The sequence below is a fragment of the Pituophis catenifer genome, unplaced genomic scaffold (genome assembly GCF_029215685.1).
Source record: "Pituophis catenifer annectens isolate HBS135680 unplaced genomic scaffold, rPitCat1.0.hap2 SCAF_4, whole genome shotgun sequence".
Taxonomy (NCBI): Eukaryota; Metazoa; Chordata; class Lepidosauria; order Squamata; family Colubridae; genus Pituophis; species Pituophis catenifer.
Genome location: NW_027256884.1, coordinates 131,742,730 through 131,768,812, shown reverse-complemented (window position 1 = coordinate 131,768,812; position 26,083 = coordinate 131,742,730). Strand labels below are relative to the sequence as shown.

Sequence of the window (26,083 nt, the reverse complement as noted above, 5' to 3'; positions counted from 1 at the left end):
AGGCAGAATTACTAGGGAGGGGTGTGCAGGAAGAGAGGCAAGAGGCCACTGGGAGGCTGAGCGTCTTCCTTCGAGAGTGGGTGGCATTTATGGCCCCTCCTGAAAGAGCCCAGAAGTCCCATCCTGGCCAGGGTCTCAAGGGGGCGTAGACTAATTACGGCCTGGCCTCCTTTGCCCCAAATGGTCCCTGATCGTCTGGAGAGGTTTCTATCCAGGAACAGCAGCCTGCCTTCTAGGCAAACAAGGCAGGGAGTTCTGGCAACCTGCCCTGACCCAAACAAGGGGGGCTATGGGGAGAGCGGCTTAGGCCCCAACAGCCAATTGCGTGGCCAAGGTTAAGGCTGACCGAGCTTAGCGGGGTCAAATGATCTGCCCAGGGCCTCCTGCAAGCATCCAAAGCATTCAGAGCCCCAGGTAATCCAGTGATCAAAGACCACCCACCAGTCACCCTCGTGGAAGAATCGCCCCCTGCCCAGAAGCTCTCCCAAGCAGCCGGGCCTTAACCCCCAGATGGAGATCTCTGCCGACCCTGCAAGTGTGGGAAGGCTGCTGCTGCTTCCTGGGTGTTTCCTTCCCTTCGGTTTGTGCCTGTTTGCTAAGGGCAAGGCAGCCTCCTTGTGGGGGGGGGGGACATTCACTGAAAGCCCCTGGGCCACCTTGCACAGGGCATCCTTCCCCCAGAGCCCCGATGGGGAAGGGGTTACAGGACAGATAGTCTTCAACTTATGACCACAACTGAGCTCAAAACCTCTGTTGCTAAGGGTGTATTTTGCCGCATTTTATAATTTTCCTTGCCACAGTTGTTAAGTGAGTCACTGCAGGTGTTAAATTAATAATATAGTTTTTAAGCAAGGCTGGTTTCCCCATTGACTTCGCTGGTCAGAGGGTCACAAAAGGGGATCAATTGACCCCCAGGACACTGGGACAGTCATAAATATGAACCAGCTGCCAAGCGGCTGAGCTTTGATCACCTGACCTTGGGGATACCATCATGGTTGTAAGTGTGAATGCCGTTATAACATCGAACGGTCATTAAATGAACCGTTGTAAGTCAAGGACTGTCAGAAGTCAAGGAGGCAAACCCTCCAGGCCCACAGCCTGGAGAAGCCTCCAGGTTGACTCAGCCTTCCGTCCTTCCGAGGTGGGTCAAGTGAGGACCCAGATTGTTGGGGGCCAGAAGAGGCTGACTCTGTAAAGCGCTTAGAGAGGGCTGTCAAAGCAGCAGATGAGCCTGCTGTCGTCTTGCCTTGCACACCCAGAAAGTGAGAGCCCCTGGGAGAGAGGGAGCACGTGGGAGCCAGGAAGGCTGCTTCACAAAGAGAGGAGTGGCGAGGAAGTCAGTGGCAGGTCGGTGGCCTAGGATGGGCAGGTTCTGGGGCCTGGAGAGTTGGCAAGGTGGAGATGGGAGACTGGATTGCCCCGACAGCCACACCCTTACCCGTCAAGGAGAATCTTTGTAGATGAGGGAGTCCTTGGTGCTCTCTGAGCTTGGTGGTTTTCTTGCAGGCGTTTCATGACCCAACTAGGGAACATTATCACTACCGGTAGCACTGAGGATATTACCTAGTTTGGCTAATGAAAGGTCTGCAAGAAAAGAACCAAACTCAGATAGTCACAGCCTTGCAAGCCTAAGTGGAGAAGAGGAGGCCGGAGTGGCCGCTCAAGCTGAGGGCTTCCAGGGGCCTCCAGGTGGTGGGATGGGTTTCTGCCAGGGTAGATGCCTGGGGTGCCAGCCTAGGCATTCTTCTCCCTTGTCTATCTCTTCCAAGCCCCTCCCGGCTGAAGCACAGGTGCACGACTGGTAATGTGAAGCTACCTTCCCGTTTCAGTTTTTCTGATTGGTTTTATGCTGGCCATATTTTTGTATTTGGGGTTTGTGGGTTAATGGGGAGTGTGTTTTTAATGGCTGCTTAGTTTGTAGTTTTTGTTTCTTATAAACTCCATGAACTGTGCAATATATAAGTACATACATACGTACACCATATACATGGTGTCATGACTTCTTTTCCCCAATTAGACTGACCCAGGCTCAGGAGAATCACAAAGATACCGGACTCTGAACAGATGATTCTTTTAATGGAACTTGTTCTCTTCTATAGCATCATCTAGTTATTCTATTATAGCAGATCTTTAAAATTATTTTCAGAGTTCAAAAGTCATAACGGATCCATTAATTTAGTTTTTTTCCTCTAGTGACCTACCTTCAAAGTCTTCATAACATTCTTTTTTCCAGATGTAAACATAAAAAGATTCCCAGGGAAGGATTCTTTTAATGAAGGGTTCATTTGGACCCTTAATCAGCTTAAAACTTTCTAAAAACAGCACCGTAATCACCCTTTGGCTGTATATTCCACTCCCTCCAATTTTTCTGCAACACAATAAAGTCATAATTAAACTTTCTTTCCCAAAGGTTTGAAAAAAAAACGCTTTAGGTGAATATGATCCAATGTGCGGTTCTAAAGGTTCTCAATTTTTAAAAAGGCAAAGGAAAAAAAGTAAAATCTAAAATGATTAAGAAGTGGGGTTTGAGCAAATTTTGATTTCCAGAAGGCTACATTGAGGGCTATGAACCCTGCAATCCCAGCTGTTTGCAAGCTCACCGCAAAAAATGTTGGTTTCTGCCATCCTCTCACAGGAAACAGTTGTGCAGAGTTTATATGGGCAATCTGAAGATATCTCCTTTCTCCAGAGAGATTTTGGCAGTCCAGATCCAGCATCCAGCTGCTGTTTTCAGCTGTAATGTCTCCCACAGTTTGTGGGAATGTCAGTTTGCCATTTATTCACTGGACTGGAAATATTTTGGTGGGGCCGAATTACAGTTGACCCTTCTCACTGGCCCTTCCTCCTGTTCTGATCTGAGAGGGACACGACCTATCTGGATTTGACATAAGCCTTTGAATGGAGCCAGAAAAGAGTAAACGGTGCAGCAACGGATCGGATCGCAAAAAGAAAAACATAAAATTCAGTTTAAAACAAAATCCTTAACCACATGCCCTTGCTGCTTGTGAGCGATAAGAAAGACATTTTCTGTGCAAAATGAGGCTAATTGAAATATTCTTCCCAGATATTCCTGTCAAGGCTACAGAAGGAATGGCCTAGGAGTTGCTCTGGATGCTGAGATGGGCAACATATAAATTGTATAATAAATAAATAAAAAAAAAACCCCTCAGGAAGGCTTCTTGGAATCTGTGAAGAGAGGCCCCTTTTTCTTAAATATTGTTGGCGATACTCTAACATCTATGCTTCTCTGCCCCTTAAAAATCCACTTTGAAAAGGGAAACAGCAGGAGAGAGGGGAAGAAGTAGAGAGAGAGGAGGGAAGAAGAAGAGAGAAGGAAGAAAGGGAAAAGGAGAGGAAGAAAAGGGAGGGGAAAGAGGAGCAAAGGAGAAGGTTAGAAGGAGGGAAAAAGAGAGGAGTTGGGGAAGAGAAAGGGAAGTAGGAAAGAAAGAGAGGAAGAACGAAGGAAGTAGGAGGAGAAAGAGGAAGGAAGAGACAGGAGGAGAAGAGGAAAGATTGGAGTAAAGGTAAAGGGTAAAAGAGCAGTCCCGAAAAATGAAAAATGAAAGTAGATGAATGAAAAATGATGGAAATGACTGTACATGTAAATGTGTTATGAGAAATAATTTTTTTAAAAAAAAATTGCTTTATGAAATGCTACTATGAAATCCAGCTTTCATCATTTGAATTAGTTGATGAACCTTTTCTTCTTCAATAAAGACAAGATCTTTGATTAAATGTTATAATTTATGTACTTTAATAAGGAGCCCTGGTGGCCCAGTGGTTAGAGTGCAACATTGCAGGCTGACTCTGCCCACAGCCTGGAGTTTGATCCTGACTGGCTCAAGGTTGACTCAGCTTTCCATCCTTCCCAGGCCAGTAAAATGAGGACCCAGGTTGTTGGGGACAACAGGCTGACTCCGTGAACCGCTCAGAGAGGGCTGTGAAGCGGTATCTTAAGTCTAGGTGCTCTTGCTATTAATGCTCCACTGCTATGGGTTAAGGCTGTAGGCAACTGGTGTTCAGCAAACTCTGACATAAAGTAGGTAGGTAGGGGTGTGTGCGTGTGTGTTGGGCTGATTCCCCTTGTTATCACTGTGGTGCTGATATGCAAACCATTAAGCATATTGTGGAAGACTGCCCACAACATGCATGGGGTGGTTCCCTAGAAGAGCTGCATGAAGCAATGCCAGAGGTCATCACCTGGGCAGCTGGACTGGACATCCAGTTATGGAGCCACTGCCGTCCCCCTTGAGATGTTTCATATATCATTACGTGCGTTGCATGTGTTTGCTTCTCTCCTCTCATGTGCTCACCATATGTTTCATATGTGTGCGTGTGTCTGTGTATGTATATATGTATGTATATATACACATACATATGTATCTATAGGTACTATCTAAATAAATACACACACACACACACTATGTACGTACGTACATATTACATTATATACATAATTTATAAAATGTATTGGCTGCCCATCTTACCATAAGGTAACTCTGGGCAGCTTATGGTTTTATATATACAGTTAAAAACATAAAGAGATATTAAAGCCATATATATATTATATATATGTGTGTGGTTTTACCCTCTCTTTATATTTTTATATATCTGTGTTTTTCATGTGCACCCCAACCATCAGGAAGTGTGAGTCCAGAGTCCCCTTCCGGAGCTGAACAAGCGCAGGATTCTTTTCCGGATCTCCCTGGTCCTCACGCCGTAGATGACCGGGTTGAGCATCGAGGGCAGAATGACGTAGAGGTTGGCAATGAGGATGTGGCTGAAGAGGGGGATGTTGTGTCCAAAGCGGTGGGTGAGGAAGGAGAAGAAGGCTGGTGTATAGAAGACAAAAATCACGGCGACATGGGAGCTGCAGGTGCCCAAGGATTTGAGCCGGGCCTCCCTGGAAGGCAGGTGGAAAACGGCCCTCAGGATCAGCACGTAGGACCCAAAGATCAGGACTAAGTCCAGCATAAGGAAGGCGATGGTGAACAAGCCGTAGATGCTGTTCACCCGGATGTCTGTGCAGGCCAGCTTGGCGATGCCCATGTGCTCGCAGTACGTGTGGGCGATGGTGAGGTGGGGCGTGCAGAAGGGCAGGCGCAGAGTCATCAGCGTGATGGGAATCACAAGAAGGGTTGGTCGCAACACCACCCCAGCACACATCCAGGCCACCCGCTCCTTGGTCAGGATGACGGTGTACCTCAGAGGGTCACAGATGGCCACAAATCGGTCGAAGGCCATGGCCAGGAGCACCACGGATTCCATCCCCGTGAAGGTGTGGATGAAGAACATCTGGGCCAGGCAGGCGTCAAACGTGATCTCCCCCAGGCCAAACCAGAAGATGGCCAGCATCTTGGGCAGGGTGGAGGTGGAGAGGCCCAGGTCGACGAAGGAGAGCAGGCAGAGGAAGTAGAACATGGGCTGGTGGAGGATGGCCTCGGTCTTCACAACGGAGAGGATGGTGAAGTTCCCCAGAAGAGCGATCGCATACCCAACACACAGAGGGATGGAGAGCCAGGGGTGCAGAGCTTCCAGTCCTGGCACGCCAAGCAAGGTGCAGGAGGGAGAATAGAAGTGGGAGGCATTAGAGGCGGGCATCATCCCAGGGAAAAGCACCTTGTGTTTGCCGATAAGGAAGAGGCCAGCATGTTCCAGCCCTGGACTTTAGGCCCCGATGGGGACGAGCGGCAGCTATGGAAAGCAGCAGCTACCAGCCCGGTGTGAAAAGGGCCCTGGAAGCCACAGGAAATAACAATTAGGGAAAGGCAGAAGACAGAGAATGTGCACCTCAGGAGGCCCAGGAGGGAAGCTCGTGCCTCTCCTCAAAAAGTGGAGACCTACATTTTGGGAGGGTGGTTAATTGTCCTGACTGTTAGGAAAGTTCTCCTTAGTTCTAAGTTGCTTCTCTCCTTGATTGGTTTCCATCCATTGTTTTTTGTCCTGCCTTCAGGTGCTTTGGAGAATAGGTTGACCCCCTCTTCTTTGTGGCTGCCCCTTAGATATTGGAAGACTGCTGTCATATCACCCCTAATCCTTCTTTTCACTAGACCAGACATACCCAATTCCTTCAATTCCAAATCCTCTGCCTGGGCATCTCCTGGATTCCCCCTCCTTCTACTCTGACCCAGAGGCTTTCAACAGGAGGGCTTCCAAATTTAAGACCTTGACCTTCTTGGGGGCCCAGGACTTCTTCACCAACAAGCCACTTTTTTGTTAGGTGGGCTTCTTTCAACTGTCCTTTCAGTTATGTGTTCTCAACTCACCAGGATTATTTGACACCTGAATGGACATATTTATGTTCCCAAATCAGGATTTCTAGTGCTTTCTGTTTGCTAACCATACTCAGTGTGTTCTGGAGATCAGGCATCTCATCATTTACTGATATCCATACTATCATGGCTTACAGAGTAACAAAAGGGACCTTGGAAGGGACCTTGGAGGTCTTCTAGTCCAGCCCCCTGCTCAAGCAGGAGACCCTATGCCATTTTAGACAAATGGGTGTCCAGTCTCTTCTTGAAAACCTCCAGTGTTGGAGCAGCCACAACCTCTGAAGGCAACTTCCGTTCCACTGGTTAATTGTTACCCTGCCAGGAAATTTCGTCTTAGTTCCAGGTTGCTTCTCTCCTTGATTAATTTCCATCTGTTGCTTCTTGTCCTGCCTTCAGGGGCTTTGGAGAATAATTTGACCCCGTCTTCTTTGTGGCAGCCCCTCAAATACTGGAAGAGGGCTATTATGTTCCCCTTAGTCATTCTTTTCATTCATCTAGCCATGCCCAGTCCCTGCTCCTCTGTGGTTTCTTCCCCTAACCCCCATAACTTTAACCGTAGACCGTCTACTGTCGACCTCAACCCATTCCTAAGAGGTCTCTAAGGGGCATGCATAAGCGCACCAGTGTGCCTATCATCCCTGTCCTAATGTTCCCTTTTATATGTATCCATTTCATGTATTCATAATTATGTTTATACTTATACCTGTTACCTATTACATGCTTGACAAAACAAACAAACAAACAAAATATGTTTCAGCCTCCAGCCCCTAACCATCTTTGTAATGTTGAGAATTTCTGAGCACCATTTCCTGCCCACACCATTCTCATGTGTAGCCACATCCCCGATACACAAGGAATCTGGGTCCATCTTCCTCCCCCTTCCAGTTTAGTTTACAACTTCCCTGTTTATTTTTGGACCAGGTGCCAGGTGGACGTAAAGCAGAACAATCTAAGGACAGCACTTCCATCACTCAGCAACTGCCTCAGCCTGGCCCTTAAGATACAGATGTGCCTAAGGGAGCGAGGGGAGTCATAGTCTCCTGCCTTCAGGAATGGCACCATTAACCATGGCACCAAAGTGGCTCTCACAGTGCAGATATTGTTCGGTTTTTATCACTTATATATCTTTTGTTTGCTCTGGGAGCTCAAGATCAAACCAAGTGATCAGCAGCAACTTTAACTGAATTTTAAAATTAAAATTAAGATCCCTATTTATTGTTTTGATGCTTAATATTGCATTTTAATTGAACGTTAGCCAACGAGAGTCACCTCTGGTGAGAGGGCAGCATATAAGTTTAAAAATAAACAAATAAACTTGTCCCCCTATCCTGCAGCAGCTGACCCTGCCCTTGCCAGGACCCCTCCTGGCCTCTCCAGCCCTCGCCCTCCCACTCACCTGGAAAGAGTCCCTGCCAGGTGGGCTCAGCCGTGGGAAGGGGAAGCTGGCCTGCCAGAGGGGAGCGTCTGCCCGCAGCTGCATCCAGGGAGACCAGGAAGGCTGCTCCCTCCTGGCTGCACCACCTGGCTGCACAAGGAGCAGCTTTTATGGCCTGGCGCCCCCTGGAGTTCCCCTCGGGGATCTCAGGGCTGCTGAAGAGGAGCACAGAGGATTGCACAAGGCCACTTGGCACTCAAGTCCCCCGAGGCCTTGGGCCTTCCCTCCAGGACCGGAGAATCATGGCCACCATACAGAGGCCAAAGGGAAAACTTAGGATGGGTGTGAATTAATGTCTGGACACTGTCAGGCGAGAAAAGGCATCCGGTTGCCATGACTCGACCTCCATACAGGCATTCACGTATGCAAGAGGGGAAAAAAATCCACCATCCTATTCAGTTGCAGGAACTGAAAATGCCTGGCCTAGTGAAGGAGGCGTAAGGCCGGCTCGAGAGCAGGCTCCTAATATTTGAGGAGCTGTGGCAGACAGGATGGCATCAAGCGATTCCCCAAAGCACCCGAGGGCAGGGCAAGGAGTAGCACAAGGGAGATCCAGCCTGGAACTAAGGAGGAATTTCTTGATGATGAGGACAATTCATCAGTGGAATGGCCTCTCTCCAGAAAGTGTGGCTGCTCCACCACTGGAAAGTTTCAAGACAGGTTTGGACAGCCGTTTGCCCAGAATAGTAGAAGGCCTTCTCCTTCAGCAGGGGTTGGACTAGAAGCTCTCCAAGGTCTTGTCCACTTTGCTTATTCTGTTACTGTTATTGTTACTGTAACTACCTTTCAGGGCAAGGTATGTGGTGCAGAAAGGAAAGGCATATAAATCAAATTAAAAAAAAAAAAAAAGAACAAAGACTAAGCCAAGAATGAAAGGCAGCAGAGAAGGAGGAAATATAATTAAAGCAAAAACTCATTCCTTCCAGCTTTTGATTTAATTTGATTTGATTTGATTTATTTGATTTATATGCCGCCCTTCTCCGGAGACTCAGGGGGGCTTACAAGGCGTTAAGCAATAGCCTTCATTCTTTTGTATATTTTATACAAAGTCAGCTTATTGCCCCCACAAACTGGGTCCTCATTTCACCTACCTTAGAAAGGATGGAAGGCTGAGTCAACCTTGAGCCTTGGAGAGATTCGAACCAGCAGAAATTGCAGGCAGCTGTGTTAATAACAGGGTGCACTAAACCACTGTACTATCAAGGCTCTTTTGTAGTGCAGCATTGCTTTCCCACCTGTTTCTTTAAACTCCAGCCAATCAGGAGTTTCTTGGGCTTCTCTTCCTCTGCCTACACCCACACAGGCCTATATATACAAAGGGATATAGAGGGGGTTGATCGACACTGAAGAAGTTCATTGAGGAGGCTGGGTCATAGGGAGACAACAGGAGAGAGAGAGAGAGAGAGAGAGAGAGAGAGAAAGAGAGAGAGAGAGATCCTGCCCTCTCCCCATGACTGAATAAGAGAATATAAAAACAAATAGTCAAAAAAGAAAAGAAGTGATTTCCAATCTTCTTTACAGCAGTTGCAAACAATCGTATCCTCATTCTTTCCTCATTAAATTGACATCGTAATTCTTTCCACATTCAGTTAGAATACTGCATCCAGTTTTGGTCACCATATTATAAAAAGAAGTTGAGACTCTAGAAAGAGTGCAGAGAAGAGCAACAAAGAGGATGAGGGGACTGGAGAATAAAACATATAAAGAACAGTTGCTGGAATTGGGTATGTTTAGTTTAATGAAAAGAAGGACCGGGGTGACATGACAGCTGTCTTTCAATATTTGAGGGGCCGTCACAGAGAAGAGGGGGGTCAACCTAGTCTCCAAAGCACCTGAAGGCAGAATAAGGAGCAATGAATGGAAACTAATCCAGGAGAGAAGCAACCTGGAATTAAGGGGGAATTTCCTGACATTGAGAACAATTAATCAGTGGAACGACTTGACTCCAGAAGTTGTGAAGGCTCCAACACTGGAAGTTTTAAAGAAGAGATTGGACACCCATTGGTCTGAAATGGTGCAGGAAGTTGAACTTGAAGACCTCCAAGGTCCCTTCCAACTCTGTTATTCGATTCTATCCTATCAAAAAGCTCTTCCGTGGCATTTATATGGAGCTATTCTTGCTTCTTTCCACAACTATTCATAAAAGAGAATATTTGACGCGAGGGGTCCTTGGTGCTCTCTGAGCTTACTTGTTTCATGACCCAAACTAGGGAACCTCATCAGAGCTAGTGACCCCTCACAACTATTCATTCTTTGCACTGCTATATTTGCTGTTATTTGCATATCTAATAATACTTTCTCTATTCATTTTTCCACCTTTGGAACACATGGCAGGTGGCGAATGCTTCTCTGTGGGAGGAGCTGGTTCCATCTGCTTTGAAAGAGGTGGTTGTCCATCCCCTCCTTCAGAGACTGTTGTGCAATTGGCTTAAAAGGAGAGGCAGGGCCAGAATGGCTGGTGGTAAATGATTTTGGACTGAAGACAAATGCAAGTGACAAGGTAAAAAAAAAGGTTTAGTCATACAGAGGTGAAAGGGTGAGAGGATCAAAATACAAATGGGAGGATGAGGGAGGGGGTCAAGAGGAAGGGGTAAACCAGGAAACCTTGGTTGCCTGGAATTAATGAGATGAAAGACAGAAGGAGAGAGAGAGAGAGAGAAGTGAGAAATTGAAAGAAGAAAAGACACAAAGGGCTGGAAGGTAAAAATAAAACTGGTCATGGGACAAATATTTATTTATTTATTTTATTTATTTTATTTTATTTTATTTTATTTCTATACCGCCCTTCTCCTGCGGGACTCAGGGCGGTGTACAGCCAAGATAAAACATTGCATATAAAATTTAAAAACAATTTAAAAAACAATTAAATAATTTCGGCCCAAGATATTAAAAACAACCCAATTAAAACCAAATTCAATTAAAAAACTGAGGGGATGGAATCAAATAAAAGCAGAAGGGGAGGGAGAATTACAGTGAAGGGTCTTTGTGTAAATTCCATTCTGCTTTTAATTTATTTGGCTTAGTAGTTCTTTTTTTTTTTTTTTATGCTCAGGTAACAATGAATAGTGTGAGGGGGGGTTCGATGATGGAAGGGCATCTTTTACTGACCAATCCAGGACAGGCCTCTCTGCTCGGTGGGCAAAGAGTGTCTCCCCAGTGATGGGACCCCCAATCCCTGGCCTGTGACCCACCAGGAACTGGCCACACAAGCAAGATAAGCTCCATCTGTGCATGCACAGGATCCAGGCAGTGCCCAAAACCACGCAGCTCCCTGATCCATAGAACAACCACCATTGGTCCCTGGCACCCAAAAGGTTGGGGGCTGCTGGTCTAGATCACCCTGAGCTGCTCTATCCCCAACTGATAGGCTGCCCGTGGAAGGGCCACAAATGCAGCAGGTGACAACAAAGGGTGCCAGCTGTGGAGAGCTGCAGCCATTCTTCCCCTTTTATGGCTTTCTCCAGGAGGGGGAAGAAAAGAGGGAGATGGGCTCCATCTTATATGGACCCCTGGCCTTCAGGACTGACAGGCACCTTCATCTGGAGATGGATTGCAAGGGAAGAGTTGTGAGCTGCTTGTTAGTTGTGGCCTCACTGGTTGGTTAGAATATCTGGTGGACCTGAAGACGAGAACCTACAAAACTCAGATTGTTTGGCAGGACCACTTGCGAACTCCTGGCCAAAGGAGATATTTATGGTTGATCACCTATATTATAAGAACGTCAAGAAATTATGCAGCAGGAGGCCAGGTTATCGACACGAACCGTCTAATGCTATACAAGTACATTTATTTCACATTTGCATGTACAGCAGACAAGATGGTCAGGCAAACAGGAGCATCATGAGGAAAATCACTGACAGCACACAGAGCACACACAGAAAGGGAAACGACACCTACAGCAACCAGTCATAGCACAGATTGCCTCACGCAGGAGGTGGCACTCCGCAGCCAATCAACTATGGCCACCTGTTCTGGCCCATTGCACATTTCCCTGTTCCAGCTACTAAATTTAAATATCCTAACAGAATATTGCCAGACTGTGTGGCTTCCCTTGGGAGACACCAGAAAGACCCAACAGAGGCTAGGCAGATATTTCTTCCTCCAAACCGACCCTAAACTGCAAAGTCTCCTTCCTCTCCTTCGGTTGGACATTGCAACGTGTGCAGATCTTCTCTGGTAAGAGACACATCGCTGCAACAGTGCTTGGGAAGGTCATGAGACATCATGAAGAAAAGAGTCCCAGCACCCTGTCCCGGATCTTCTTGGTCCGTAGGCCGTAGATGATGGGGTTCAGCGCAGGTGGAACTATGAGGTAGATGTTGGCAATGAGGATGTGGACAGAATGGGGGACGTTGTGGCCAAAGCGGAGGGTGAGGAAGGAGAAGAAGGCCGTAGTGTAGAAGATGAGTATGACGCAGATGTGGGAGCTGCAGGTGCCCAGGGCCTTGAAACCAGCTTCTTTGGAGGGCAAGTGGCAGACTGTGTGCAGAATCAGACCATAGGAGAGGCTGATGAAGCAGACATCGAAGCCCCCGATCAGGAAAGCCAAGGTGAGGCTGTAGCCCCCACTGGCCGCTGTATCTGCACAAGCCAGCTTCAGCAGAGCCATGAACTCGCAGTAGCTGTGGACAATGACCCTGGACTTGCAGAAGGGCAGCCGCCCCACCAAGAATGGGTGTGGGAGGAACAGCACCAGCCCCCTAACCACCACAGCCAGCCCCACCTTGGCCAGGAGGGCATTGGTGAGGACAGCCGCATGGTGCAGGGGATTACAAATGGCCATGTAGCGGTCATAGGCCATGGCCAAGAAGAAGCCAGACTCCATGGCAGTGAAGGAGTGGATGAAGAACATCTGGGCCAGACAGGCGTGGAAGCTGATGTCCTTCTTGCCAAACCAGAGGATGGCGAGCAGCTTGGGCAGGGTGGAGGAGGAGAGCACCAGGTCCGTGAGGGAGAGCATGCCCAGGAAGAGGTACATGGGCTCGTGTAGGCTGGGCTCCATCTTGATCACCAGCAGGAGGCCAACGTTGCCCAGCAGAGCCACCAGGTACATGGAGCAGAAAGGGATGGAGAGCCAGCTGTGCAGGGACTCCAGCCCTGGGATGCCCAGGAGGGTGAAGGCATCATGGAGCGTGGCCGTGGCATTCATGGGGGCACCAGAAATCATGTGCTGCATGGCACACCTTCATCTGCAGAGCCTCGTCAGTCAAAGTGACCCTTGGGCAGAAGGAAAGGAGATGACATTGGGGGAGGTGAACACAGAGGATGGCCATGACTGTGGACATAGCAACCTCTCTGTGACATAGCAGAGGTTGAAAGATAGATAATGATAGACATAGACATAGTTAGATGAATAGCTAATAGAAAGAAAGATAAATATAAATAGATCAATAGATAGACATGATAGATATAGAAAAAAGGAAGGAAGGAAGGAAGGAAAGAAAGAAAGAGAAAGAAAGAAAGAGAAAGGAAGAAAAAGAAAGAAAAAGATATGGATAGGTAGAGAGACACACAGAGATATTAGTGGAGTCTGGTGGGTTGGCTCTCATATCTGTTGGGTGAGAATTTCTGCACCTATAAGGCTGCCTTGAGAATTCTTTATCTACAAAACCCCAGAAGAAGGCTATGGCAAACAATATCCATCATATTTCGCAAAAAACAGTACTTGGAAGTGCCCATCTAATCGCCAGGAACCAAAGACAATAGAGTTTGAGCTGGATTTGTCATTTTGATCCTGTGGGTAGTACGGAAAATGCCCACTCAAGTAAGGAACTCACAGTGATTTGGGCTCCTCACCAAAGGAACGCTGAAGAGCCCCAAAGCCTACAAGGTTATGGGCTATAGATCCCCTGAAACGGTACATAAGCTTTTGAAAGGCAAACGATAGCATGACCTTCACGACAGGAAGCCTAGCTCTCATAACAACAGGGGTGACCTCACTGTGGACTGACCTGGTGCCTCTAAATTCTGTGCTTCTAAGGAGGGTCCCAGCTTGCAGACGGCGGGCTGGGAAGGAGAAGGAAGCTCACATGAAATACTGGGGCCCAGTTGTGTGCCCAAGGATGTCCCTGCCTCACCCTGGTGGGTTTTGGAATTGTAGAAAAACGTTGATATTTGGGCAGAACAGTTTTTTCTTTCACAGATATGAGGATCTGTCAAGGAGATGCTTCCTGAGCTCCACTTTACATGGAGCCATGGACAGCAGGGGACCTTCTGAGCAGCAGGTCCCTCGCATTAGGGAATAGCCCCAGACAGAGCCAGGCTGGTCCAACACGGCTTCGGACTCAGCATCTACTAGAGCCTGAGAACTGTGGGGAGAGGTCTTTGTTTTGTTCTGTCAATCTCTTTTTATTGTATTTCCTTCCCCTTGTTGATTTTGAGTCTGTGGCCTGGAAAACTAGGGATAAATGAATGGCCGAGAAATATTTACACTTTCAAACTACCACACCAAAAAACAACGGAGCCCTTTCATTGAAGAAGGACTTGTGTGTGAGGACCCCAGACCCATGCCCTACTCATAGCCACTGCTGCTCCCCCCTTCTGTTTCTCTCCCACTTAGCAAGATCTGAGCCGTTCCGCCAGGAGACTGACCTTGGGTGGGGAGATCAATCCACCGTCCCCCTCAGACATGCTGCTGGCTGATGCTTTTCCTGCAAAGAGGATCCAGGAGTCAACAGCCAGGCAATTTATGAGTGGTCCTTCCTCGTCACTTGGGTGGCCTTGGGGAGCTTCTGCCTCTCTTGTGGATCCCAACGTCCTTTGCACAAGCAGCCCTTCTTCCTTGCCTGAGGGATTTCCCATCATGGAAACAGTCTTCACAAGTCTAACCAACAAATCCAGTGCTGTGGCTGCAGAGGTGGATTCCTGCTGACAAGAAGGACGCCAAGGAACCGGGAAGAGTGTCCAAGATGGTGGAGAACTTGGAAGCTCCACCCTATGAAGTGAGGGGATGGCAGAAGTTTGATCTGCCTTCTCAAGCCAGGCATCTAGAAATAGGACCAGGAGCAAAAATGTATTTATACATTTATGTATTTTATGTATGCATATTTATGTATTTTATGTTTTATTGGGTTTGTTTTTATTTGTTGTGAGCTGCCCTGAGTCCTACGGAGATAGGGCAGCATACAAATTATATTAAATAAATAAATAAATAAATAAATAAAAAGATCCAAAAATCATACATGCCCATCATCAGAGAGTTGCTTCCATAGAAGGTCAAGGAGGTTGTTCTTTTATAGCCCCAGGGGTGGCATGGCTTCGTTAAGGACATTGCTGCTCTCTCATTGACATTTCTCATGACATTGAGAGCAGGGGTGGGCTTCAAAAATTTTAGCAAGGGGTTCTCTGCCTGGTTGCTGGGTGGGTGCGGCCATGGTGGGCGTGGCCTAGTCAGCCTCCTGCACCATGGCAACGGGGTGGTGGTGGTGTTTTCGCTCCCCTGGCTCCAGAGGCTTTCCTTGAGCCTCTGGGAGGGCGAAAATGGCCTCCCCAGGCTCTGGAGGCCCTCTGGAGGCCAGAAACGGGCCCGTTTCTGGGTTTACCGAACTTCTGGTAGGTCCGGTGTTTGCCCTCCCCGAGCCTCCGCATGTGCCCTGCACTTACCTGCATCCAAAACGGGCCGCGTGGGGACTCCTGGGAGGGTCGGGGTGGGGTGAGCCAAGAGTGGGATTTGGGGGTTCTCTGAACTGCACAGAATCTTAGCTAGAGGTTCTCCCGAACCGCTGTAAACCCCCAGCAGCCCACCCCTGATTGAGGGGCTGCCCCAAAGAAGGGGGTCAAGCTATTCTTTAATTTAATAAAACATAAAACATAAAACATTCTCCAAAGCACCAGAAGGCAGGTCAAGAAACAGTGGATGGAAAGTAATCAAGGAGAGAAGCAACCTGGAATTGAGGAGAAAATTCCTGACAATTAGAACAAGGCTTGCCTTCAGAAGTTGTAGGTGCTTTATTACTGGAGGTTTTTAAGAAGAGATTGGACAGCCATTTGTCTGAAATTCTATAAGGTCTCCTGCTAGAGAGTGCATGACTGCATTCCCACTCACGCTAGTAATACTATTACTAAATTTGCAGATGATACAACAGTGGTGGGACTCATCCTGGGGAGGGAAAGAGTCTTCCTATTGAGATGAGGTGGACTAGTTGCTTTTGTGGTGTGGAAAGAATAACTTGTTCCTTAACACCAATAAGACCGAGGAACTTACAGTGACTATAGAAGGAACAGATCAGACATCCAGCCCTTGCTTATCAATGGAGACCGAGTGGAGCAAGTGGCCACTTTTAAGTTTCTGGGTGTTATCCTAAAAGAGGAGCTGACCTGGAGCACTCACATTGCAGCACTGGTCAAAAGGGCCCAGCAGAGATGATACTACCTGAGACTTCTCAGGAAACAACAACTGAATGGAAAACTGCTGGTGACCTTCTACCGCTGCACCATAGAGAGTATTTTAACTTCCTGCACCTGTGTCTGGTTTGCCAATTGCACAGGGGCAGATAGGACAGCGCTCCAGAGGGTCAACGCCATTGGTCATTGGTTGCCCTCGCCCCTCTTGGGAAGAGCTTGATAGCTCCCGCTGCCTTAAGAAAGTTCAAAACATTCTTAAAGGTGCCCATCTCAGCCTGGGCGCCCTTTTTTTGAACTATTACCATCTGGCAGACGGTACAGGATAATAAAAACAAGGACAAATAGGCTGAAAAACAGCTTCTGTCCCAGGGCAGTAACTATATTGAATTCTACTGTATAATCCAATATTAGTGCAATATCAGGTTTTCAGTTCAATTGTATAGAATGTGAAGGATGCCTTTTTGTTTTATTTTTATAGTTATAATGTACACGGAAGATGGTATTTAATTTCGTTGTACGAGGTGCAACACTAAACTAAACTAAACTAAACTAAACTAAACTAAACTAAACTAAACTAAACTAAACTAAACTAAACTAAACTAAACTAAACTAAACTAAACTAAACTAAAAACTAAACTAGAGCAGGGGGTTGGACTAGAAGGCCCCCAAGGTCCCTTCCATCTCTATTCTTATTTCCTTTCAAGCAGAAGGGCCTTTGCTCAGGTCTTCATAGCTGCCCCCGTGACCTTGGGCTGGGTGCCCTGCCAAAACCTGGCCCTCATCTGGTCCCACCTGCTTAGCTTCTTATGAGCCTCCTGCTGTCTCCTGATTGGCTGCCAGTTCTGCAGGCCAATGCTCTGCCTGGTCAGCCCTGATGCAGAGGGTCTGAGGAGACCTTGCCAGGTCAAGGAAATGCTGATTTGCGAGAAAGGCCTGCTTTTGGCCACACTGGGTGGTGAGTGCAACTGGCTCTCCTGCCACATTCTTGCAGGATTACAAAGCATTCCTGGAACTGTTCAAATGAGGCATTTAGGAAGGCAGATTCCAGCAGCTGGTGGGGTGGGGGGTATGAGAAAGCCTCAGCAACTGCTATTTTATTTTATTTATTTTATTTATTTTTCATATTTGTATACCGCCCTACTCCCGAAGGACTCAGGGCGGTGAACAGCCATAATAAATACAAATACATATAGAAGTTAAAAACTATTAAGAAACAGATTAAGTAATTTAGGCTCAAAGATTAAAAAACATCCAAATTTATCTAAAGAGGTTTAAAACCCAATTTAAAAGACAGTTTAAAAGCCAATTAAAAAGGGAGAGTTAGGCCAGACCAGCTTGTTGGAATAGAAATGTTTTCAGGGCTCGGCGGAATATGCGTAAGTCTTGGATGTTTCGTAACTCTGGGGGAAGCCCATTCCAGATGGTAGGTGTCCCCACAGAAAAGGCTGTCCCCCTGGGGGCCGTCAGTCGACATTGTTTGGCCGACGGCACCCTGAGGAGTCCCTCTCTATGGGAGCGAACTGGTCGGTGAGAGGCTATTGGTGGCAGGAGGCGGTCTCGTAAGTACCCTGGTCCTGAGCCATGGAGCGCTCTAAAGATAGTAACCAAAACCTTGAAGCGCACCCGGAAGACCACTGGGAGCCAGTGCAGCTCGTGCAGGAGGGGGGTTACATGAGAGCGCCACATTGCTCCCATTACCACCCGCGCGGCCGCATTCTGGACCAGTTGGAGCCTTCGGGTGCTTCTCAAGGGGAGCCCCATGTAGAGAGCATTACAATAATCCAGGCGTGAGGTGACAAGGGCGTGAGTGACCGTGCGTAACGAGTCCCGATCCAGAAAGGGATGCAACTGGCGAATCAGGCGAACCTGATAAAAAGTCCTACTGGCTACGGCCGTCATATGCTCTTCAAAAGACAGCCGTGAGTCCAGGAGGATGCCCAAGTTGCGAACCCCAGCTGGGTGTCATCAGCGTACTGATGGTACTTCACCCCAAAACCACAGATGATCTCACCCAGCGGCTTCACATAAATGTTGAATAGAAGGGGCGAGAGGACCGATCCTTGTGGCACCCTCGGGGCCTCGGGGTCGACCTCTGCCCCCCTGTCAACACAGACTGCGACCGGTCAGAGAGAAAGGAGGAGAACCACTGTAGAACAGTGCCCCCCACCCCCAACCCTTCCAACTGGTGCAGCATGATATCATGATCGATGGTATCAAAAGCCGCTGAGAGGTCTAATAGGACAAGGACTGAGGAGCAACCCCTGTCTCGAGCCCTCCAGAGATCATCAACCAATGCGACCAATGCTGTCTCTGTGCTGTACCCGGGCCTGAATCCCGACTGGAACGGATCTAGATAATTCGATTCATCCAGGTACTGAGGCAGTTGTCGTGCAACCACACTCTCAATAACCTTTGCAACAAAGCGAAGGTTGGAGACAGGACGATAATTTGCTAATACAGCTGGATCCAGGGAGGGCTTCTTGAGGAGGGGCCTCACCACCGCCTCTTTCAAGACGGTGGGAAAGACACCCTCACTCAAAGAAGCATTTATAATCTCCTGGAGCCAGCCTCGTGTCACCTCCCGGGAGGCCAGTACCAACCAGGATGGACACGGGTCCAATAAACATGTGGTCGCCTTTAGTCTGTTCAGTATCCTGTCCACGCTTTCGGGAGTCACAGGATCAAACTCTTCCCAAATAATATTCTCAGGACCTGCCCCTGTCATCTCCTCTGGATCAATCCAGTCAGAGTCTAGCTGTTCACGAATCTGAGCAATTTTGTCATATAGATATTGTACAAAATCCTCAGCTCTACCCTCCAAGGGGTCTTCCTGCGTCTCTTGATGGAGCAGAGAGCGGGTCACCCTAAACAGGGCGGCTGGGCGATTATCTGATGACGCAATAAGAGTAGAAAAGTAGTTACTCTTCTCTACTCTTATCGCCACTAGGTAATTCTTAATATGAGATCTTACCAGTGTTCGGTCGGATTCAGAACGACTAGCCCTCCAACTGCTCTCTAGGCGTCTTTTCCAGCGCTTCATCTCCCTCAGCTCCTCAGTATACCAAGGAGCCAGGTGAGACCGGCGCCGGGTCAGAGGCCGCAAAGGCACGACTCGGTCTAAAGCATCAGCCGCCGCCCTATCCCAGGCGGCCACTAAGTCCTCAGCCGAGTCATGTGCTAGAACCTCAGGAAATGGCCCAAGCTCCATCTGGAATCTCTCAGGATCCATCAGGCGCCTGGGGCAGAACCACCTGGTCGGTTCCGCCTCCCTGCGGCGGGGTGTGGCAGTTCGAAGGTCCAGGCGAAGGAGGGAGTGATCTGACCATGACAAGGGTTCAATCGCTATATCCCCTATCTCGAGATCACTCAACCACTGTCCAGAGTCAAAAACGAGCCTTGGTACTACAGTGGTTTAAAGCACCCTGTTATTAACACAGCTGCCTGCAATTTACTGCTGGTTCGAATCTCTCCAAGGCTCAAGGTTGACTCAGCCTTCCATCCTTTCTAAGGTAGGTTAAATGAGGACCCAGTTTGTGGGGGCAATAAGCTGACTTTGTATAAATATACAAAAGGATGAAGGCTATTGCTTAACGCACTGTAAGCCGCCCTGAGTCTCCGGAGAAGGGCGGCATATAAATCAAATTAAAAAAAAAAAAAAAAAAAAAAACAAGGTCCAGTGTGTGTCCCCCCATGTGAGTAGAGCCATAAATTAACTGGGTCAGGTCCATAGCCGTCATGGAAGCCATGAACTCCCGAGCCACCTCAGATGTCTCGCCAACTGATGACAGGTTAAAATCCCCCATGACCATAAGCCTGGGGGTGTCAACAGCCACCGCGGCTATAACATCAAGCAGCTCAGGCAGGGCTGCTGCCACATGGCAGGGAGCCAGGTATGTGACTAGCAAGCCCAACTGCACCCTATGACCCCACTTCACAAGAAGGGACTCACATCCAGCCATCTGAGGAACAGTGGCCTCCCTTGGTCCAAGACCCTCGTTAATAATAACCGCCACCCCTCCGCCCCTCCCCTGAGACCTTGGCTGATGGAAAGCACGGAAACCTGGTGGGCACATATCAACAAGGGGGGCTCCCCCTTCCTGGCCCAACCAGGTCTCCGTAATACCCGCCAGGTCCGCACCCCCCTCCTGAATAAGATCACAAATGAGGGGGGCTTTATTTACCATGGACCTGGCGTTGCACAGCATCAGCCGAAGGCCTGGGGCCCGAGGTTCCGTACAACCTGGGGAACGAGAAGAGCTTTGAGGGTCGGAGCGCGCCACCGCTTGTAAACAGCGAGGACGCACTCCCGTAGGATGATGTGGCCCCCTGCTCCTGCCATGTTATGGGCATCTGTATCGTAAGATCTAATCATCTCCTTGACCCCAGAGTTCACACCTCCCATGCCATGCCCTACAGCTGGCCCAGATACCCTCCCCCGCGGGTCTTCCCCCGAACCCACGTAATCTACCCCCCTCCCAGAATCCCTTAAAATCTTATTAAGAAATTTCCCTAAAAAACCCCATAACCCTCTTTTTGCTGTATGCCATCTCTCCGGACTCCAAAGTCCGTCATCGAGATAGGCCCTCGATAAAGAAGAGGGCCAGACCTGCGAGAGGGGGGCATCTCGCAGTTTGAGGAGTTCTCCCAATGAGTACATTTTGTAGCTAGATAGTCTATAGCTGGTAGGCATGTCCTAGTTATCCAGGGTCCTGTGGAGAGAGTATCAATTAGAGGTACAAGTCATTTTAGTCCTGCTGAACTCTCATATCAGCGGTAGAAAGAGCCATTTTGAACTCAGATGTGAACATCGATCACCCTCTCACGGCAACCAGATATAAGGGAGGAAAACTATTGGGTGGCCAGGCTCCGTGTCTCTTGGGGAAATACCCAATTCTCTTAGGGGAATAAAGAGTAAAAAGCTGATTAGAATTCTGATTTTGGAAAGATACAAGTGGACTGCAGGGAGTCCTCAACTGACAACCTCAACGGAGCCTGCAGTTTGATGGATAAGTGAGTCTTCAAGTGGATGTGCCTGATTTTACAGTTTTGCAGCAGCAATTGAGTGTATATGACTGTTGTAAAGCAAATCCACTTTGGCTGGATTGTATCATTGACAATACTGCAACACTGGATGTATTGAAGGATATTTGGGGACAAGGGAACCAGAAGTTAATTTTAAGAGTATCTGCCATTATAGATACATGGTGTTTGGAAAACATTATGGGAGAGGAGCACGTTTTACTGGATAGGATTTGAAAGTGGATTTAAAAATGGAAATTATTGGAAGGAAATGTACAATTGATGTCCCAACAAATAAGAATGTCCTGAATAAATTTCTCATATTGGATCATATTTTTATTTTTATTATTGGTTGGAGAAGAGATATAAATGATTAATTATATAAGTATGTAAAAATATGTAATGAGTTGAATATTATGTTAGTGATGAATTGGTATTGTAGACTGGATAAGGATCAAGAGAGAAGTAATGACAACTATACAGAAGAAGAAAGAACTTTGGATGATAACACCGAGATGTCACAGGGAAGAGAAAACTGTGTATTAAATGTTTGTTTGTCTAAAAAATAAAAAACTTTAAAAAAAAGTTACTAAAATTGTCTGAATTTGGAATTTGGAATCTTCAGCCTCAGAGATGACAAAATAATTAGAAGTTACCATTACATTAAAAAAAAACCAGAAAACATATTAATTAATTTAATAATTAATAAGTATTTATTATGAATTAATCAATTTGACACGCAAAGTTTAGAAACTGAAGGGAATCAGCTATTGGAGGTCCCAATTTTGCCCCTGTGGACTCTAGGAAACTTTCTCTTAACATCTTCATCATTCTCACTCTGTTCCCACTCAGAGTAAGGAGGGCTGTGAAAGAAAGCGGGGCACGAGGAAAGAAAAGCAGTGTGTCCGGGGGGGGGGGAGCCAAAGCTTGTTCACTAAGCCCCTCCCTCCCTCCCTTCTCCTCCTGGCACACCAGCCTCCCTGCTTCAGGTTTTGCCTTCGGCCCTTCGTGATAACAGGAACAACCTCAGCAGGGACAGCAACAGCAACACTTTCCTCCCAGCATTCACACAGGTTGTGAGTATCAGCTGGAAACCCCGCGATTGAAGGCAGATCGGTACTGTGGGAGATTGGATGCTGCAGCTGGGAGGGGGACCCTCCAAAGACACACACATCCCCGAGTTCACTTAGAGAACAAAACCTGAATTGGGGGTCTTGCGTAGCCCAGGAGCTTACACTGACCGCCAGTGTCAGTGTAAGCTGTCAGGGAGCCTGGATAGCTCAATAGACTAAGCACTGTAATTTAACACCAGCTGTCTGCAATTAAAATAAGATTGAATCTCACCAGGCTCAAGGTCGACTCAGCCTTCCATCCTTTCTAAGGTAGGTAAATTGAGGACCCAGTTTGTGGGGGCAATAAGCTGACTTTGTATAAATATGCAAAAGGATGAAGGCTATTGCTTAACGCACTGTAAGCCGCCCTGAGTCTCAGGAGAAGGGCGGCATATAAATCAAATTTAAAAAAAAATAAGTGTTACCAGCTTCAAGCCGTCTGAGATGTGATGGACATCAGGAGCTAAAGAGAACTTCTCTTGCTGGACAGCTAAACCCTAATCCACTTATAGCCTTGGCTTGCCTACAATCCAAGTTGCTTTCTGACAAATTGTGCTACCCAGAGATGAGGGACACTCACTCTGAAGAAAAGAAAAGGTAGGGAAAGAACTCACTCATTTCATGGGGGTTATGAGAACTCTGGGCCCTTCCAGTGGTCACATTCCATAATCAGTGGCTTCTGCTGCTCTTCCCTCATGTCTTGCAAAGCTGAAGGATCCTGAGGATTTTTTCTCTGATGGGCTTTGTCCTCCAGGCATACACAATGGGATTCAGCACTGGAGGGATTAAGAGGTAGAGGCTGGCTACCAGGACATGGATATAAGGAGCCACTCCGTGGCCAAAGCGGTGGGTGAGGAAGGAGAAGATAGCTGGGGTATAGAACAACAGGATCACACAAACGTGGGAACTGCAGGTCCCGAGGGTCTTCCAACGGGCATCCTTTGATGGGAGCCGGAAGACTGTCCCAAGAATAAGGAAATAAGAGAAAGAAACAAACATTATGTCAAACCCAATGACTATGGCAACCACCACCAAGCCATAGGCACTGTTGATTTTGGTGTCCCCACAGGCCAACTTGACCACGGCCATATGCTCACAATATGAGTGGACAATGACCCGTGTTTGGCAAAAGTGCAGATGCATCACCATTAGAACTAAGGGGACAAGGAGCACCACTGCCCGAGCAGCGATGGCCAAGCCCAGTTTAGCAATGGTGAAGCCAGTGAGGATAGCCGTGTATCGCAGGGGGCAACACACAGCCACGTAACGATCCAAGGCCATGGCCACTAGAAGACCAGACTCCAGGGCGGTGAAGGCATGGATGAAGAACATCTGGGTCAAGCAAGCATTGAAGGCAATGTCATGGGCACCTAGCCAGAAGATGGTGAGCATCTTGGGGATGGTGGAGCTCGACAGGCCCATGTCCACTATGGACAGCATGGCTAGGAGCATATACATGGGCTGATGGAGACTGTTCTCCATTTGGATGATAAGGAATATGGTTCCATTCCCTGCGAGAGCCAGCAGATAGGTCAGGCAAAAGGGAAAGGCCAGCAAGAAGTAAGCAGTCTCTAGTCCTGGGATCCCCACCAAGAAGAAGGAGGGAGGGATGTCCATGTCTGTGTGATTGGGCCGGGTCATGATGGACAGAAGGTTCCCTTGAGTCTTGATTGGGCTGAAATGACAATAGAAGGTGGTCAGTCAATGTGAGGGGGCCAGCCTGCCTTCAGTCCCAGCAGGAGAGCCCAGGTGCAGCTCCACCTCTGCACATAGAACAGCCGGGAGAGAAAGCCAGAGGGCTTCCCAGGCCAAAGAGCACCCACACCCCACAAAACAGGCAGCCATGGGAGCCCACCTGCCGGTCTCCCCATCTGCTTGGAGACCTAGTGACCGCCTATCCTAACCATGCGGAAGAACTGCCCATTCCTGCCTTCAGGTCCTCCCTTTCCTCACCTGGCCAGCAGCTCTCATCTGCCTCCGCCTGCAAGGTCCATTCTCTGCAGGCTCCCAGAGCCACGTTGCTCCTTTAAGGAGAGCCAGGAGATCCCTGCAGGTTTCCTGCAGTAGCAGCCCAGACTCTTCTGTCCCTCGAGAGCCAGAAGGAGGTGGCCGGGCTCCCTGGACACTTCATACCCAGCAGGCACTCCAGGTGCTTGCAGAATTAAGGAGGGGAAGGGGCTTTAGCCTCTATGGCCAAAGCTCTGCCGCAAATCCTGATCCCCTCACCCTCAGGAATAAGCTCCTGGGCTACGCAAGACCCCCAATTCAGGTTTTGTTCTCTAAGTGAACTCGGGGATGTGTGTGTCTTTGGAGGGTCCACCTCCCAGCTGCAGCATCCAATCTCCCACAGTACCGATCTGCCTTCAATCGCGGAGCAAGGAGGGTTTCCAGCTGATACTCACAACCTGTGTGAATGCTGGGAGGAAAGTGTTGCTGTTGCTGTCCCTGCTGAGGTTGTTCCTGTTATCACGAAGGGCCGAAGGCAAAACCTGAAGCAGGGAGGCTGGTGTGCCAGGACGAGAAGGGAGGGAGGGAGGGGCTTAGTGAACAAGCTTTGGCTCCCCCCCCACCCCCCGGACACACTGCTTTTCTTTCCTTGTGCCTCGCTTTCTTTCACAGCCCTCCTTACTCTGAGTGGGAACAGAGTGAGAATGATGAAGATGTTAAGAGAAAGTTTCCTAGGGTCCAAGGGGGCAAAATTGATTAATTCATAGTAAATACTTATTGATTATTAAATTAATTTATATGCTTTCTGGTTTTTTTAATGTAATGGTAACTTCTAATTATTTTATCATCTCTGAGGCTGAAAATGTCATTTTTCTGAATTCAATTTTAGTAACTTTAAGAGAAGTTATCACCTTCCCTTAAAATCCAACAAATGATTTCTTCTTTCTATATCACATCTCTTATCTATAAACAAATCCTTAAAATCTGATCATTCAGTCCTGATCTGCAGAAGTCCATTAAAGATTACAAGTGATAACAACATAATAACAACATAAATAAATCAACTTTATATTCCTTCACTTTACATTTAATAATCTTGATTTTTAATTCCCTCAAATAATGTCCTAGATTTTGGTTTATTTTCATTTTTTCTTTGCCCGGACTCAGAAATTCTTCAAACCTTCAACAAATGTCTTTTGTAAATCCAATATGAGAAATTTATCCAGGTCACTCTTTTATTTTGTTGAGACATCGTTTGTGCATCCAGTACAGCCTCTCCTTCCAATAATTTATAGTACTACTACTACTACTAGTAGTAGTTGTTGTAGTAGTAGAAATAATAATAATAATAATAATAATAATAATAATAATAATAATAATAATAATAATAATAATAACAATTGCTACCAACCTGCCTTCCATTGAGGACCTGTATACTACACGAGTCAAAAAAGAGGGCTGTGAAAATATTTACAGACCCCTCTCATCCTGGACATAAACTATTTCAACTCCTACCCTGAAAATGACACTATGGACCACTGCACACCAGAACAACTAGACACAAGGACAGTTTTTTCCCAAATGCCATCACTCTGCTAAACAAATAATTCCCTCAACACTGTCAAGCTATTCACTAAGTCTGCATTACAATTACTATTAATCACTCATCGTTCCCATCATCCATCTCCTCCCACTTATGACTGTATGACTGTAACTTTGTTACTGGTATCCTTAAGATTTATATTGACTGTTTCCTAGTATGATTTGATTGTTTATTTGTACCCTATGACTATCATTAAGTGTTGTACCTTATGATTCTTGATGAACATATCTTTTCTTTTATGTACACCGAGAGCATATGCACCAAGACAAATTCCTTGTGTGTCCAATCACACTTTGCCAATAAAAAATTCTATTCTATTCTATTCTATTCTATTCTATTCTATTCTATTCTA

The 26,083-nt window shown here is 47.3% G+C and overlaps 3 protein-coding genes across 3 annotated transcripts; all 3 read right to left on the bottom strand.

Annotated features, from left to right (window-relative positions):
* Window positions 1–4,638: 4,638 nt before the first annotated feature.
* LOC139316857 (olfactory receptor 52E4-like) lies at window positions 4,639–5,604 on the bottom strand. The gene has a single exon (XM_070943696.1). The coding sequence runs from the start codon at window positions 5,602–5,604 to the stop codon at window positions 4,639–4,641; it is 966 nt and encodes a 321-aa protein (XP_070799797.1).
* Window positions 5,605–11,929: 6,325 nt separating this feature from the next.
* On the bottom strand, window positions 11,930–12,856 carry LOC139316383 (olfactory receptor 52P1-like). Its single transcript, XM_070943083.1, has one exon. It carries the CDS (start codon window positions 12,854–12,856, stop codon window positions 11,930–11,932), a length of 927 nt encoding a protein of 308 aa, XP_070799184.1.
* A 10,018-nt stretch (window positions 12,857–22,874) lies between these two features.
* LOC139317188 (olfactory receptor 52E4-like) lies at window positions 22,875–23,840 on the bottom strand. The gene has a single exon (XM_070944160.1). The coding sequence runs from the start codon at window positions 23,820–23,822 to the stop codon at window positions 22,875–22,877; it is 948 nt and encodes a 315-aa protein (XP_070800261.1). The 5' UTR covers window positions 23,823–23,840.
* Between the last annotated feature and the right edge of the window lie 2,243 nt (window positions 23,841–26,083).